Consider the following 16913-nt stretch of genomic DNA (forward strand, 5'->3'; position numbering starts at 1 on the left):
CTAATCAAGAAATGTATTAAGTTATGTCCAATAAAAAAGGTATCATCTTATTTTCTTTTCCATGTTTTATTTTGTTTGATTTCTAAAGAAAATGTGGAAATCAAGTATTTATTTTTAGACCATTTATCACAAAACATTTACAAGTTTTAAAATTCAGATTTTGCAACGTCTTGGTGAAATATAGCAGAGAAAAAAAAAAAGCTACTTTGAAAGAAGCAACCAACGGACTACAAACCCACAACCCACCGCTTCGACGAAGTCCGGAGGCGCCTGCGCACAGGGTGCTTAAAAACCGCTCACTTCCGGTGACTATTGCGGTGTGGCGTGGAAGCTGCCTGTAGCTCTTTGGAAAGATGGTGCTGCTGGAAAGCGAGCAGGTGAGAGAGTTTGATGGTAGCGTTTAGTTTTCGGAGGGTTGGAGCTCGAGGCAGGGCGTGGCGAATGGAGGACACCGAGGGGTTCTGTCCTTGGGGATTGAGGTTAGTTGTAACTCTCTATAGCTCGTGATTGGTACTGGTAAATCATTTTTTGGAATATAGGAAAATAGGAGAGAAGTGAGGTATTCCGTTCAGTATAGTTGTATCCTGGAGGAGCAAATGGGCTTTTAGAATGAAGAGGATCCTGTTTTTGCCTAATTCTACAGACCACAGGTCGCAGTAGTAATTTTGGGATTGGGAGTCGACACGGGCACAACTGGATTGCAGATTTCAATTATAAACTGCATTCGGTTCTGTTTATCTACTTTGAGCTGGTGATTTTGCTACAGATGGCACTGGTCTTGATTACTTTGCTCTCCCTGCATGCTTGAGGTATTCACTGGGAACTGCACATGAAGGCAGCTGAAATGCATCCTGTGTATGGTCTTTGGGTCTCGGGACTTAGTTGTGTGCCAACTTATGCCAGAACCCAAATTTTTTGCTGGTTTATTTTGAAGAAGCCTTTAATAGCACCCACTCTTTCCCAGCAGGGATGATGGTCACGTTATTTTTGTATCGGGGATTACTCTTGCATTTGAGTTGCTATTATCCCTGGAAACAGAGGTTTCCCCCCCCCCCCCCCCCCCACCCCTTCCTTAAGCACTCTTTCTGCATAGAAATTTGATCACAATTCCATTCCTTACTTGGCTGCAAGAGGATATTCTCCATAAATGTGGTAAAATGCTGTTTTTCTTCTAGAGAACAGAGTCTTCCTTAGGGGATTTCTAACCTGGAAGGGTCCTGAGATACTTTACTTAGCTGTTCTACAAGATGAATGTAGTATGAACATGGAATATTACACAATTGTACAAAACAAGAAGGGGTAGATATAAATTACCAACATATACAAAACCATTATGAGCCCCCCCAAAATAATGTAGCTGCATATCACAACAGCATCTTATTAATGCAGAAACAAAGGGAAGAAAAACTGTAGTTAGTGTACCATATTTTCAATTGCAGGCAAAAAGCTTCCCAAAGTCTTGTCACCAAAATCTGCTATCTTTAATGCAGTAAAGTTTAAAGACTCTTAAGGACTCAAAAAACTTATGTTTGAACAGGATCCTCTTCCCGATGGCCTGTGTTTTCAATGATTGCTTCAGGAAGATATGGGGTAACACCTTTAAAAAAGATATCAAAGCCACACTCAAACTTCTTTTTTTGTGTTAATTATTGAACATTAGTGAATGCAGTATAAGTTTGGTTTTTTTGCTGTTGGAGAATATGCAGTTATTGTATTTTTGGGCTAGCACTGGTTTTTGTATATATTGGTATGAAAACATAACATAATTATTCTGGGTTAGACAAGGATAATTTATCCCAGTAGACTGTTTCCAGGTCGCAAATACCTGGCAGACTCCTAAGAAATGGTAAGATGCAATATGTTTGTCACCAGGAGTAGGAAGTAGCTTTCCTAGAATCAATCTACATGACTAACATTTTTATGCATTCTTTCAAAGTCCTCCAGAGTTCCTTTCCTTCCTTTCAGCCTAATGCAGCACATTCAGGCCTGGCTCAGCAGTAACTCCTATCATACCAGTTACTAAGCACTCAGTGGTATTAGTTTTAAGATTCATGCTCTCCTTGATAAGAGCAGGATATGTAGCATTACAGTAAGGTCCATTCTTCCATGGAGGAGCCTCTATTAAAAAAAGTATTCTTCTAGGAGTGAGTTCTTCTGATTTTGTGTACCTGTTTTATGGGATTAATTAAATGTACCTGCTGCCCTTAGATTATCTTCAGACATTTCATGGCTAGGCAGATGAATCAAAACTTGAAAAAGGCAGTATAAGTAGCTAATTCTCAGTCTGAAGCTTTGTTTGGCACCTGCTTCCTGCAGGTTCACCTTTTATGTTCTTATTTCCTTAATGTTTTTTTCTCCCATCAGATATCCTGGGCAGAAGGAAATCCTTATTTCAGACCTTTAGTCTTGTGCTTCTTTCTCCAGTGATAGTGCCATTCTGTGACCAGCAGGTAGTGTTTGTAATCAGGCAAGGCTATTGCAGGGTTTTTCTTCAGGTCCTCTGCTATAATAGCAGTCTAGTCTTCTTGGTCTTCATCCAGTTAAATCTCTCCCATTTTATTTCTTCTTTGGTAACTTGAATAGAATGTTGGCTGTAATGCCCAGCTATTTACCTGCCCTGCCTTTGTGGTATTCTTTTCAATGCTTTCAAGGTATTAAACACCAGATACTGAGGTTTGTAGCAGGTGGGTTGTGTTTGAGCAGCTTCTAGAGTGCTCATGAGTGCATCTTTCTTGAGTGCCAGCTTAAGCATCCAGGAGCTGAAGTTGGGGACGTTTTCTTCTAAAGCAGACATTTTGCTCAGGTCTTTCCAACTTGGTGCCTTCTTAGCATTGACTGTTACCTTGGGTATGGTCTACACGCTTACAGACAAAGGTACCTTCTAATTCAAACCCTTGGATTTGGGTTCACTTGTTCTTCTCTTGCCTAAACTGAGGGAGTTACTTGTCCTGTGTGTTAGTTTGCCAGGTATTATATGGTCTGCTCCAAGTTAGTAACATAGTAGATGACGGCAGAAAAAGACCTGCACGGTCCATCCAGTCTGCCCAACAAGGTAACTCATATTTGCTGCTTTTTGTGTATACCCTACTTTGATTTGTACCTGTGCTCTTCAGGGCACAGACCGTATAAGTCTGCCCAGCACTATCCTCACCTCCCAACCACCAGCCCTGCCTCCCAACCACAGGCTCTGGCACAGACCGTACAAGTCTGTCCAGCACTATCCCTGCCTCCCAACCACCAGTCCCGCTGCCCACCACCGGCTCTGGCACAGACCGTATAAGTCTGCCCAGCACTATCCCCGCCTCCCAACCACCAGCCCCGCCTCCCGATCTTGACTAAGCTCCTGAGGATCCATTCCTTCGGCACAGGATTCCTTTATGCTTATCGACCAGATAGAAATAAGAGTTTTCAGTTTTGGTAAGTATAAGTCATCGCAAGAAAAAAAAAAAAACAATAAGAGAACCAATATACTGCATTAGGGGCTTATAACACATTTAGTTATGTTTAAACAAAAGAGATGTGCATGAAACAAAATATTTATTTTGACTTATAAAACCACTTGTCCCTGAAACATGTTCAAAACAGAATAAACCATTTGTGTATCTAAAAGGTAAATTTCTACAAAACAGATGAAGTTGTGATTCCATGTGTCCCAATTAATATAATTTCAATATATTCCGTCATCTTTATAACACCAGGCTTCCCAAGAAAGATTACAACAGTTAAGATGAACCCATCAGGAAACAGGATATCCTCACTGAAATGTGGCCATCTATAATGTATACAGTGTATTCATATTTTGGTGTAGAAAAGTGAGTTCAAAATAGTTTAAAATTGCTGTTTCTACCAGCTATAATAAATTTTTTAACCTGTTTTAGTGATATTGAATTATTTCATAATATTTATATCTACATATGGAAAGCTTTAAAATGAAAAAGCTGTCCAACTGGAATAGCTTTAGACTTATTACAGATGGACCAACAATAAAGAACGTTGTTTAACACTTCTAGTTTTCCTTCTTTTGGAAGCCTGTTGGTCAAACTGTAGTACCTAGAAAGCATGGTGTATGGATGTGACACAATTTCTTCTCCAGTCACTCAGGAAAGTAGCCTGCAGCCTTTCACATCTTTGCCTTGCTTAATCAGGCAGGTGTGCAAAAGGTTCCTTGCTGTTCCCTCTTGTTTCCTTGGGCAGTAAGTCCATTCAAACTAAGCAGCAGCACTTATTGCCAATTATGAAGAGTTCACCTTATGTACATTCTTGGCCTTGCTGTCCAGGCACAGCAATTTGTTTTATCTCCAATGGTATGGATCTAGCGGCCACAATATTGTCCCACTGGCACCACAGTGAAGTGCCCTTTTAACCATGAGGTCGGTGTTCCAGGTAAAACAAGTGCTTTTTCTGGGGTGGAATAATAGGCCTGGGACTCCCTATTTTTTTGTTGTAGAGAACCAGCGCATTGCATCACATTCATGCTAGCACAGAACCATTCTGAAGTATTGTTGCAGCACTCCGCTTCCCCAGCCATTATGTCAGCTCAGGAATCCTTGGCTAGCTGGCTGGCAGTCCTTGAGGTTTTTGTATTGTGAGGCTTTTTGCCGACTACACACACATTCATAGGCCTTGGCAAGTCATCAGTGAAAGATGGAATTGGCTAAAGTCTGTATTTTAAAGTTCAGGTTGGAAGTGCTGAACAGTGCCATGTTAGTGTATAGTGTGTTATGCAGGGCTTTTGCTCCCACAACATTTAAGGGCTTCTTTTACAAAGTCACATTAGTGATTCCCATGTGGAAAATGAGGAAGCCCATTCAGTTCTTGTGTGCTTTCTCATTTGCCATGCAGCTTTGTAAGAAACCTTAAGTGTTTTTACTCAAGCAAATGGACCATGTATCTGAATTTGCATGGAGCTCTTAAGGGGCAAGTGATAACGAAAGTATTTTGATTGTCTACACCTGCTGGGCTTTATCTTGTCTGAAACTAAAGGAAAGAAAATTAGCAGGTAAGCAGTGGCGTACCAAGGGTGGGGGGGGGGGTGCTGTGCTAGCGCCGCAGTCCCCAACTGCCTACCAGCTCTGTCGACGGACAGACAACCCTCTTCTGCCACTTAGCCTTTAAAAAAAAAAACAGCTGAAGCGCTTCGCCTCTGCTCTGCTGTAAAGGAAGCAAATCGTGTCAACCCTTCCGTCACTGTGTCCCGCCCTCGCGGAAATAGGAAGTTACATCAGAGGGCAGGACACTGAGGGAAGGGCCGACGCGATTTGCTTCCTTTACAGCAGAGCAGACGTGAGGTGCTTCACAGGTTTTTTTTTTAAGGCTGGGTGGCAGGAGAAGAGGGTAGTCTGTTCGTCCACAGAGCTGGTAGGCAGGTGGGGACGGGGTCTGGGGGGGGGGGGGGCTCAGGTGGGAGAAGGGGACGGGGTCTGGGGATGCTCAGGTGGGAGAAGGGGACGGTCTGAGAAGGGGGCAGGAGGGAATGGGGCCATGTCGGAGGCTGAGAAGGGGGGGCCCTAATGCAAGGCATGTGGATGAAGGGGATGAACTGGGGGCTGAAAAGGAGGGTAGGGAGAAGTGGCTGGGGCTGATGCTCGGAACTGGTGGGAGAAAAGGGCTGGATTGAAACTGGGGGCTGAAAAGGGAGGCAGGTGGCAGATGTGGGATAATGGGGCTGGAACTGGGAGCCGTAAAGAGGGGTCAGAGGGAGGGCAGACCCTGGATGGAAGGGGCAGGGAGAGAGGGCGGGCAGGTGGTGGGTGGGTGGAAGGAAGACAGTGAAAAGATGAGGAAAGCAGAAACCAGAGACAACAAACTGTAAATAAAATATATTTATCTTTTTGCTTTAGGATAAAGTAGTATGGTAGATGTTAATAAATGTTTATAAATACAACGTCTGGCATCTTGGGGATTCAGTTTAATTTTTGTCTAAATAGAAAGTTTGATTACTTTTTCTATAGTGGATTAGGGTGTATCTGTTTGTGAAAGACATGGCTTTCAGTTGGCATTGACTATGCAGGATCGACTATTCTGTCTGAGTTCATTTTACAATAGGTGAATTGATCTAGTGCTCACTGTAGTATTTAAGATGCTTTCCTTTTCCTTGTGTGACTTGTAGAAATTACTGCTTATGGTATGGTAGAATTGCTCTATAGGTCCTGAGTTTTGTATTCTTGGTATGCCTAGTACTAGATTTTGGAGGGGGGGGGGGTGTTAAAATGACCAGCCCCGGGTGTCAACTACCCTAGGTACACCACTGCAGGTAAGATCTAACTTCTCCTCTTTGGGTGAGCAAATGTTCTGGCTCTGTCAGATGTTGCTACCTCAGTGTCAAAATAAAAAAAAAAAATCCTGAGCATGCATCAGCAGTAGCCTCCATAATATTGAGCCAGCTCACTTTCTTCCATAGTCTACCTTATCCACCCTGTTCAATGAATGGATTCTCCCACTCTTCAGCTACAAGACTCCAAGAAAACATTGACACAACTGTAGTTTAAGATATATTAAATTGTTTTTAGTGTGCACTGTTTTTTAGTAAACTTGGCCCATTGTTTGCCTTTTGCCTTTTGTCTTCTTTAAAAAAAAAAAAAAAATTCATACTGTTTAATTTGCAAGCACCAGCACTGTTTTAAAAGTGGTGACAGCAAGATTAAATGTAGTTAACTAAATGTACTAAGCTTTAGGGACATAAACATAGTGTTGGGGGGGGGGGGGGGGGAGAGAGAAGCCCTTTAGCACATCTGCTTTTTAATTTAATGTGTTAACTGTATTTTGAACTGAATTGATTTAACTTTTTTTTTTTTTTTCTTTTTCTTATAGTTCTTGACTGAATTGACAAGGCTGTTTCAGAAATGCCGGACCACAGGGAGTGTGTATGTCACCCTGAAGAAATGTAGGTAGAAATATTTTTGGGGAGAAATCTTTGCCATGCTGCTAGTAGCTTGAGAAACAGCAAGGCTGCTTATAAAATGGTGGTCCACTCATTTTGTGCACCTGGTGAGCATTTTGCCAATTAAATGAATTGGATGGTGTAGGAAAAATGTTGTATTACATTTTGGGTGGGTTTCTCATTCCTCTAAAGACTGGACTTATCCTGCCTCTATACAGGCCCAATAGAATACCAAGGTAGTGCTTCAGTTCAGAACTCATCCCAGTGTCACAAGTAAATGGAAGGCTGTTTTCTTGTGTGTGTGTGTGTTTTTTTTTTGTTTTGTTTTTTCTTCCTTCCTACTGATAAGCAGGATTGAGTTAGACACACAAGTGGATGACAACCAGTGCTGAGATGAACTGCTTTCCCACAACTCAGAATGTAGTGTCGAGTTCTGAGCACATCTCTTCCCACACATAATCTCATCAACATCTTTTTTTTTTTTTTTTTTTTTTTTCCCCTGCTCTGCTGAATGGATGTGTAGCAAAGTTCTGGGTTTTTTTTTAATCAACCTTGGGTATGGCTACTTGAATGTTGTTTTTTTAAAACCATCTTTTTGGCTGTGCACTCTTTGTTCAAGACCCTTCCACCTTATGTAAGTACTGCCATACTGGGACAGACCAAAGGTCCATCAGTCCCAGCATCCTGTTTCTAACGGTGGCCAATCCAGGTCACAAGTACCTGCAAGATCCCAAAAAAGTACATTTATGCTGCTTATCCTAGAAATAAGCAGTGGATTTTTCCCAAGTCCATTTTTAGTAATGGTCTATCAACTCTTCCTTTAGGAAGCCATCCAAACGTTTTTTTTAAAACCAGCTAAGATAACTGCTTTTACTGCATTCTCTTCACTCAACGTGTAATTAAACTCTGTAATTTGTTGCCAAAAAGTTCTCATTCAAGTCCTAGTATTTTTGGAAAGAGTAAACAAGCGATTCATGTCTACCTGTTCCACTCCACTCATTTTATAAACCTCTATCATATCTCCCCTCAGCTATCTTTTTTTTTTTTTTTTTTTTTCCCAAGCTGAAGAACCCTAGCCAGTTCAGCCTTTCCTTGTAGGGAAATCTTCCCATCACTTTGCCCTTCTTTGTACCTTTTTCTAATTCCACTATCTTTTGAGATGCGGTGACCAGAATGAACACACTATTCGAGGTGTGGTTGCACCATAGAGCGATACAAAGGCATTAGTCCTCATTTTTGTTTTCCCATTCCTTTTCTAATACCTAACATTGTTTGCTTTCTTAGCCGCCTCCACACACTGAGCAGAGGGTTTCAATATAGTATCAGCGCCTAGATCCCATTCCTGGTCGGTGACTCCTAATGTGGAACCTTGCATGATGTAGCTATAATTCGGGTTCCTCTTTCCCACTTGGCAGATGATGTTTAATGTGAGCAAGTGCAATTTAGGTGCCCCCACATTTTGTTCCAGCTATAGGGATCCTGTCATGAGCTTAAACTGCATGTTCACGTCAGTAGCCCAATGAAATAAGAGGATTGAATATATCAAGATTAGGGCTGCATTTTGCTTAAAATTTTTAGTTGATAACTTTTTTTTTAATTGCAGTTAATCACACAACCAAAGGAATTGTATGTATTTCCCACTGCAGCTCCTTGTGACACTGAGCAAGTCACTTAACCCTCCATTGCCCCAGGTACAAAATAAGTACCTGTATATAATAATGCCTGGGCCATATCATCAGTGGACCCTCAGTTCTGCTTGTGGGTCTGCCGCAATTGTTCCACCCCCCCCCCCCCCACCCGGGGTTCAGCATCTTGCCCCTTGTCAATCTCCTCTGCCAGTCTACCTTAAACATGGTCTTCTGTTGGTCCCTAGGAGTGGCAGCATTGCACATATGCTGCTTTGGCCTGTCCTCCATGTCCCCCCCTTTTTTTTTTTTTTTTTTTTTTTGCATGGGTAGGATGGGTCAGGAATGCCACCATCTGGACTCATAGTGCCTCCTGGGGTGCACATGTCCCACCTACACAGGAGCATTGTACGGTGACTGCGCCTCCTTGCTGTATTTGGAGGTTCTCAGTTCAGTCGGTCTTCCTTGTACAAGAGTGTGTAGAACTTCAGCAAATGGATTCTGTACAGTTGGGTCCCTTATCCCCTAGTTTCCAGTACAGTGGCTTGTGCATGACCAGCAAAGCCTTCCAAGTGGACATGGTGACTATTATCATGTGCAGAGGTCCAGGCCTACACTGAATTGCTGTACACACTTGTAATGTACAGTGATTGGAACAAACCATTTTTTCTTTTTCTGCACTGAGCCAGCAGTTTCAACATACCCATTCTTTAGAGATGTTGCCAGCTTCTCGTCTTGCAGGACATGATCCATTCCTAATAAAAGAGAACCTCCCTTTCAGTTGGGTTGGATCAAATAGAGATCTCTATCTTGTATTTTTGTCACTTGATATAAGAATATTTTATATTGCTTGATTAGTTCTCTTAATTTCAGCTGTTTTGTTCCTATTCATTGAAGTACCCTGTGGTAGGTTGCTTCTGTTAGAATGCTATTATAGACTAGTTCACACTGTTTAGGTGTGTCTTTGGTTTTTTTTTTTTTTTTTAATTTTGGCTTAGCTCCATTCCTTTCTTTTACTCCTCTCATTCCACAAGAGGTGTACTTAAACCACATGTATGCATCTCACTATTCCTCTTGCATATCTCTCGGTGGTACACAGCAGTAACTAAGACATGTGTAAATGACCTACATAAGGACAAATGAGTTATCCTTTGTATTTATCTGAGCATTATACAGTTCCACAAGCTGTATGCACTCATGGGGAAAACCATGGTTCCCTACATTTTATTGGATTGATGCAAGTAAACTAAGTCAGATTCTCACCCTCACATCCCTCAAGCTAGAATTTGTTGCTTAACCTTGTTTCTCCTCCATACACTGCACCACATGTGGGCATCCTAGCAAGCTACACGTTTAAAACAAAATTTCTATATATCCATCTTTGCACAGTGTATTTCTAAGTCTTGGTTTTTTTCTGCTTTTACCATTGATTGTAAACCATATTTCACTGGCTAATTCAAAAACTTCCTGGAGTTCCATCATAATCCTTTAGTTGGAGAGGCAAAATAGTAGTCATCTTCATCCCTCAGCTGGCATCATTCAGCCTCTACAAGTCCTGGCACCTTTTTGTTTTAACTGCCTTCTGTAACTGTTTCCACTCTTAGGCACTACTGAATAGAGTTAAAAACACATTCTACATTTCAATATCTGGGTAGTTTTGACCACCTCCATGCTCTACAGATCTATGCTTCCTTAATCACTTTTTTTTTTTTCCCCTTCCCCTGTGGCCAAAAAAAAACTTCACTGCTAACAGCTTCATTAGCACTTTTCTTAGACAAGGTAAGGAGAAACTACTCTGTTTAAACTAGTGGCTCCTCAACCTAATGAGCAGCTTTCTAATCCACTATGTTCCTGTGAGGAGTTCGCTGGACTGTTACGTTCATGGATCCTCTCCATAATCTTATAGTACCCCTTTAATGTTGTTCCCCAACTGCACCTTTCTCCCTCTGTTTTTCTCAGGAGGATCCTGCTACTGTCTTCAGGTCAGGACTATAAGATCTTCCCCATCACAGGAGAGAAACCAAGGCTTCTGCTAAAGATAACTTTCTCCTTCTTGAAAGACAAGGAGCTTTACTAGATTTCGGATCTCGTCCATTTCCTTTACAACAGGAGAATCAGAGTAACCACTATCCCCTTTATTGGCTTCCATCTCATCAGTGGAATTCCACATTTGTATATTTCCAGGTATACTGTTGCATCTTCTTTACAAGAAGTACTCTTGAGAGCTTACCCTCAAGCCAACCTTTTCCATTATTGGTATGCCCCTTGGCTTCATTGTTGGACCCTGTTGACAGCTTCCCAAACAAGGGCATCTAATTTCCCCTTACCTGGACAGCTAGCTTCCCATAGTGTAGTCACAGGCTGAACTGTCATGAGCAAAGCGGTCACTTTTTTTTTTTTTCTTGTCTGTGGTTTTTATCAACTTTCTGCCTCCAACAGCTTTTCATTCATAGACATCTTAAGCACTGACACATGCTGCCATTCATTGTACTAGCAAATACAGGCCACAGCACAGAAGCTACTGTTTAAGCTATTAATGAACCCCTTATTCTTAAACTCCATAGGAATTACCACTCCTAATCTTTAGAGTCCTCTCCTCCTAGCCAGTGTTTGTTTTTACAGGGCTGATTGCACAGTTCCACCTTAATATTTGGTGTGCCGTTTACTTCCATTAATGGCTTCAGGTGCCTCCATGGTAGGTTCATTGTGCCAGCTATCATTAGGACACTAGAACATGGGCAAACTAAAGATTGGGCTTCATGTATAAATAAGTGGAATTTCCTCTCTGCTGCAATATCAAGTTGTGTCCAATTGGACCTAGTGCAGCAAAAGTGATCTTTGAGAGTCTGCCTCACTAGATAACTACCAATGAAACAGTGCGGTCTTCCCTTTGTGCACTTGCTCTTATTGTTTGGACCAAGCCTCAACAATGACTTTTGTTCAAGCAGTGCTGGTCAGTCTGTTACTAAGACTTAACTCCTCCTTGAATTATATTGGGCTGTTGAGCAGCCCTAGGTTTGGCAGACACCTACTTGTGTGCCTGTCAGTCCTGCTTAACAGAAAGCAGTATTTGCTTATGCAGGCTTTCTGTAGACAGCAGGATTGATAAGGCACACAATCCTACCTACCTGTCCCCAAGTGGAACTCTCTATAGCTTTTAAAATGAGGAGCCAAGGAGACTGCTGTGGATGGAAGGGCTGTGCATGCTCAACTTTTAACATTTAGTTCTGAGTTCAGGGAGAGCAGTGCTGTTGGCTGTCCCCTGCTTGTGTACCTTACCGTTCCTGTGTCTATAAGAGGACTGTTTCTTACAGGTAAACATTGCTTTTATGGTATTTCAGAGCCCTTAACTGCATTACAGCTTCTAAGCTTCAGAAGAACTAGCTTATGCTAAAGCCGTAGTAGCGTTGTATCGCTGATATGGAACCACCTTGGCCACCTACCTTTTCTTTAAAATGACAAATTGTAAAACTAAGTGGGATGTCTATTGGAGAACGTCATCTCCTTGTCCTAAATGGCAAGTGAAAGGCTCTGGTCATCTAGTTACACAGGCCTGTGCTGTGGAATTATATTACTGGGGGCATAGAAATATGGCAGTCGGGCAGAATACCAGCACATGTGCCTCGGGTAAGATTCGGAAGCAGCATTAGCAGTGAGCAGAAATACCACTAATTTGGACTGCTCTTATGTACTACCAGAATGAAGAGGGAACTCTTCAAAGGCATTTCTGTGCATAAAACTACAGAAATGTAGTTTGAAAACTACCATCTACATATGTGGATATAGTTATGCACATATAACCAACATAAATGTGTAAAGAGAATTGTGTAATAAAACCATAGGTGGGAGATTTTGAGGTTTTCTCAACCACATTTTAACTTTATGAAGTGTTGGAGGAGTGGAGGAGTAGGCTAGTGGTTAGTGCAGTGGACTTCGATCCTGGGGCACTGAGTTCGATTCCCGCTGCAGCTCCTTGTGACTCTGGGCAAGTCACTTAACCCTGCATTGCCCCAGTACAAAATAAGTACCTGTGTATATGTAAACCACTTTGATTGTAGTTGCAAAGACCTCAAAGGCAGTATATCAAGTCCCATTTCCCTTTATTGAAAACCCACAATACAAAGCAAGTAACTGTGCTTACAATAAACCTAGATACAAGAACAGGATTAATCCCAAAACCCTCAGCCACCCATCGTCACTTAAACAGAAACCTATAGGACACACTGCATTGTTCCTTCATGGTGATCCCTGGAATAAACATAAAAATAATCCCACGTACCACCCCCTATCCTCCCCGTGCTCCAGTTCATAAAGTTAACACAAAAACTACAAGCTCTGAGGAAGCCTATCCCAAATCAGAGACCACACTTGAAATGTCCTCTATGCCCTCAAGGACCCCTTCTCAACATCCAAGTATTCCCATTGCATCAGCTAAAAAAGATGATGCCAGGGAAGGCAGAAGTGGCTGTCTCCAGTTCACAAAGAATACACTGCACTGGGATTGGTAGCATGGAATGGCGCTACTAATTGGGTTTTTGCCAGGTACTTGTGACCTGGATTGGCCACTGCTGGAAGCAGGATACTCGGCTAGATAGACCATTGGTCTGACCCAGTATGGCTATTTAAGAGCATGTGTCTTAGTCTTTTCTCTAACTATCCAGATGAATACTAACAATAGAATGTTTACTCAAAGCAGCTGACAGACAACTGTCCTACAAAACAGCTGGATCTGCACACAGGACCAAAACATATGGGTCGAGTGAGCAGGACTTACCCCACACCAGGGGCAAACAGCTGAGTCCGATATCTGCATGGTTGGCCCACTGCAGTGAAATATCAAATTTTGTATTGCTGTTCCCAGGAAAAGAGCAAATTAGTCACCTTGATCTTTTTCATCAGAAGAGACAAGGTCTCCCCAGTGACATGCTCTCTCTTCCATTTAGTAGCAAGCAATTCAGAGTCCCACAGATACTGGGGCAGACCAAATGTCCATCAAACCCAGTATCCTGTTTCCAACCGTGGCCAATCCAGGTTACAAGTGCCTGGCAAGATCCCAAAACAGTAAAACAGATTTTATGCTGCTTATGTTAGAAATAAGCAGTGGATTTTCCCCAAGTCCATCTTTAATAATTTATGGACTTTTGTTAGGAAATTATCAACCTTTTTTATATTCCTGCTAAGCTAACTACTTTTACCATTCTCTGGCAATTAATTCCAGAGTTTAATTACACGTTGAGTGAAGAAACATTTTCTGATTTGTTTTAAATTTACTATCAAATCCAGACTGTTAAATATTAATACCTGGCGTCTTCAAATAGGGGAGTTTGGCATGATCTCTTTAAGAGCACTTTTGGTGTTATCTTGGTGCTAGGCTCCTAAGATAAGTATCTTATTTCACCATGTTGTGATTTAGAATAAGTTTAATCACTTGGTGTTGCAAATGTATAGCCATACTGCACTATATATCCACAGAAGAGGGTGGCCTAATGAAAGAAATGCAATTGTTCACCTTTTTGCAGTTATATTGATCACCAACATGGCAGACCAAATTATCTGTGGGCATCCCTTCTTTATTATTTTCTGAGTACTTACTCCTGGTTGGGATCGGTCAAATATAATTACTCAACATAAATTCATGTTTGGAGCTCAATGCCTATTCTCTTTATTCAAGCCAGAATTGGTTCAAATTAATCCTGTGAATATTTCTCTTCCAATGGTTTCAAGTCTGTATTTAACCACTGGTTTCAACGTTCTTGAGATGTATATTTGTCTGTTGCGGAGGGCCTCGTGTTTTGAGGTGAGGACATAGTGCACTTCCCTGCAGGTTGATAAAGAATGAAGGATGCTGAATAGTGGAAAATTGGTGATTTATGACATTGCTTACGAAACATTGAATATTTTATTTTCCACGCAGATGATGGACGAACAAAGCCAGTCCCACGTAAAGGCCATTTAGAGAGCTTTGAGCCTGCAGATAACAAGTGTCTCCTGAGAGCCACAGATGGGAAGAAAAAGATTAGTACAGTGGTAAGGAAAAATGGAAGGGAGCTTGGGAAGGAGATAAAATTGTTTGGTCTGTAGCTAGGAATGTCTTGAAGAGCAAGCGAGACATTCTCAAAGCTTGTCTCCACCAACCAGGGTGTTTGGGAAGGCTTGCATGGCTGCTACTCTTCGGGGGTGAAAAGGGAGAATGGGTCTAATGTGTGCTGCAAGTCTAGGCTTACCAGGAGCCTGTAGCCATGTAGGCCTCATAACAGCTATGTTGGATGTTTCTCATGGGATGGGTTGTGCTGCATTTTTATGGCATAACTAGTATGAACACATTGTACAGATTAACCATTTCACGCTTTTCACCACAGGTCAGTTCCAAAGAAGTGAATAAATTTCAGATGGTGAGTTCTATTATACTTCTCTGATTTTAGTATCATGCTTTCATTTCGAAAGCTACAACTGCAAGACACTGAGGTCCACATGCACTAAAGTTAACGAGCCAGCAATGTGGGTTTTAAACTGGTTCTAGCCAGTTTAACGTGCAAGTAGTAAACCAGGACATGCACAAAAGGGCATTGTCCTGTCACGGTAGCAGCTAACAAAAACGGAATGCAGATGAGCAAATTAGTATTATGAGTAAAATTCGTGTTGTAATGAGATGCACTACTGTTTTCCAATCCCCTTACTGTGGAAAACCTAATGGGAGGTCTGCACCTCTCGTTGGGGCTGCTGTGAGGGAATCGGAAGGAAAAAAAAATTCTTGCAGAGCTGAACAAGCTCCAAAAATGTACGACATATGTGGGAGAAAAAAATGTCCAGTGCTTGTCAGGGTCGTCCTTCACTAAAACAAAAAAGGATGTCCCTGACGAGCACTTGGATGTTTGCAGCTTTCTCCAAGGGAAGGGCTACATGCTTTAAACGGGGTGCATCTTCTCGAAGTTGAAGTCAGATTAATCATATGTGGCTCGCTGCTTCCAGCTGCCACACGGGAGGAGGGAGCGTGGCTTCTCCGGGAAGCTTTGCTGACACTCTGCACCTCTCGTTGGAGCTGCTGCAAAAAACATCCAAGTGCTCGTCAGGGACGGCCAAGTGCCTAACACGAGCTGGACGTCTTCCTGCAGCTTTTGTGATGGGCGTCCTTCTTGTACGTGTTTTTCTTACTGCCTGAACTGACCACAACCACAGTTCTCTCAACAGTCCCCTCCAAGGTTGTTTTCAGCTTGCGCCCCCCCCCCCCCCAACACACACACAGGATCGGGACATGCAAGGACGTCCAAATCAAAACCTTTTGGAAATCCCTCCCTCCAGGTCTCTCTCAGCCAGTCACAGTGTGTTTAGCTGATACTGGTAACAGCTAAACACGCTGGATTAGCTGAGAGACCTGGAGGGAGGGATGTCCAAAAAGTTTTGATTTGGGTGACGTCCTGATCCTGTGGGGAGAGGGGGGGCGGTGCACGCTGAAAACAACCTGCGGAATTAAAGTTTAATTATTATGAGGTATCTCTTGATGTGGACTGTTTTTGGGTTTATTTAATATGTGTAAGTGACATTGACTGTTTTATTGTGCTATAGGCTTACTCTAACCTCCTGAGAGCAAACATGGATGGGTTGAAGAAGAAAGACAAGAAAAGCAAGAGCAAGAAAAGTAAAGCTACTCAGTGATGGAGCAAAGATGTACCAAACATACCCTATATGAAAGGCATCATCAGCTCTTGGTTCCAGAAATACAGCCCTGGTCTATTTTTCTCCCTCTTTAGTTTTGTATCTTTTTTCCAACATGAGCATTAAGTTATGGGCACTGGGGGTTTAAATTTATGCTGAAGTCTCTTAGTGGATCTAAGGAGTTGCCTTGCTGGACTAGAGAACAGCCAGGGCTGACTTGGAGACTTTTGGCCAAAGAGGACTAGAATGCTTTTCCCTTGCTTAGCTTATGGTATGACTTTAATAGATATGTTTTTACTTCGTTTCAAAGTAATATTTGTGTTAAGGGTAGAGTGAAATGTTTCAACTTGGGACTAATATTTGTGTTAATCTGCATGACCATTAAACAGTTACACAACTCAGTTTACTAGTCTCACTTATGCAGGTTTGTTTCCTTGTAAACCTTTTTGACATTGCTGCATATCTCATTTGATTTCATGATCAATATTCTGAGATTGAACAGCAGGTGCTATGAAAAGTATTAAAGTCTGGTTCTGAAGCCCAAATTGTATTGAGCTATGATTCTTTAAAACCAGTCTTTTTTTTTTTTTTTTTTTTTCTCCCAATGTGGGTGTGTTGCAGACTTCAGTCCAAATCCCAATCTCCCTGCCCCTTTCTGCCCTCTTCCCCCCTCTCCTCCACAAAAAAAGCCTTTGCTGGTACCTATAATGAAGGGCAGATATCACTCCAACATGTTGCCACAGCAGAATGAGTGT

The 16913-nt window shown here is 42.0% G+C and overlaps 1 protein-coding gene across 1 annotated transcript; it reads left to right on the forward strand.

The window, feature by feature from the left end:
• Positions 1-292: 292 nt before the first annotated feature.
• SRP14 (signal recognition particle 14) lies at positions 293-16703 on the forward strand. The gene is made up of 5 exons (XM_030214366.1): positions 293-377; positions 6811-6883; positions 14420-14532; positions 14865-14897; positions 16069-16703. The coding sequence occupies exons 1-5, from the start codon at positions 354-356 to the stop codon at positions 16156-16158; spliced, it is 333 nt and encodes a 110-aa protein (XP_030070226.1). The 5' UTR covers positions 293-353; the 3' UTR covers positions 16159-16703.
• Positions 16704-16913: the final 210 nt, after the last annotated feature.

The sequence above is a fragment of the Microcaecilia unicolor genome, chromosome 9 (assembly GCF_901765095.1).
Source record: "Microcaecilia unicolor chromosome 9, aMicUni1.1, whole genome shotgun sequence".
Taxonomy (NCBI): Eukaryota; Metazoa; Chordata; class Amphibia; order Gymnophiona; family Siphonopidae; genus Microcaecilia; species Microcaecilia unicolor.

Coding starts and splice junctions, on each gene's coding strand:
- SRP14 (XM_030214366.1), top strand. CDS start 354: ATGGTGCTGCTGGAAAGCGAGCAG. Junction 14,533..14,864: donor AGAAAAAGATTAGTACAGTG/GTAAGGAAAAAT, acceptor TTTTCACCACAG/GTCAGTTCCAAAGAAGTGAA. Junction 14,898..16,068: donor AAGTGAATAAATTTCAGATG/GTGAGTTCTATT, acceptor ATTGTGCTATAG/GCTTACTCTAACCTCCTGAG.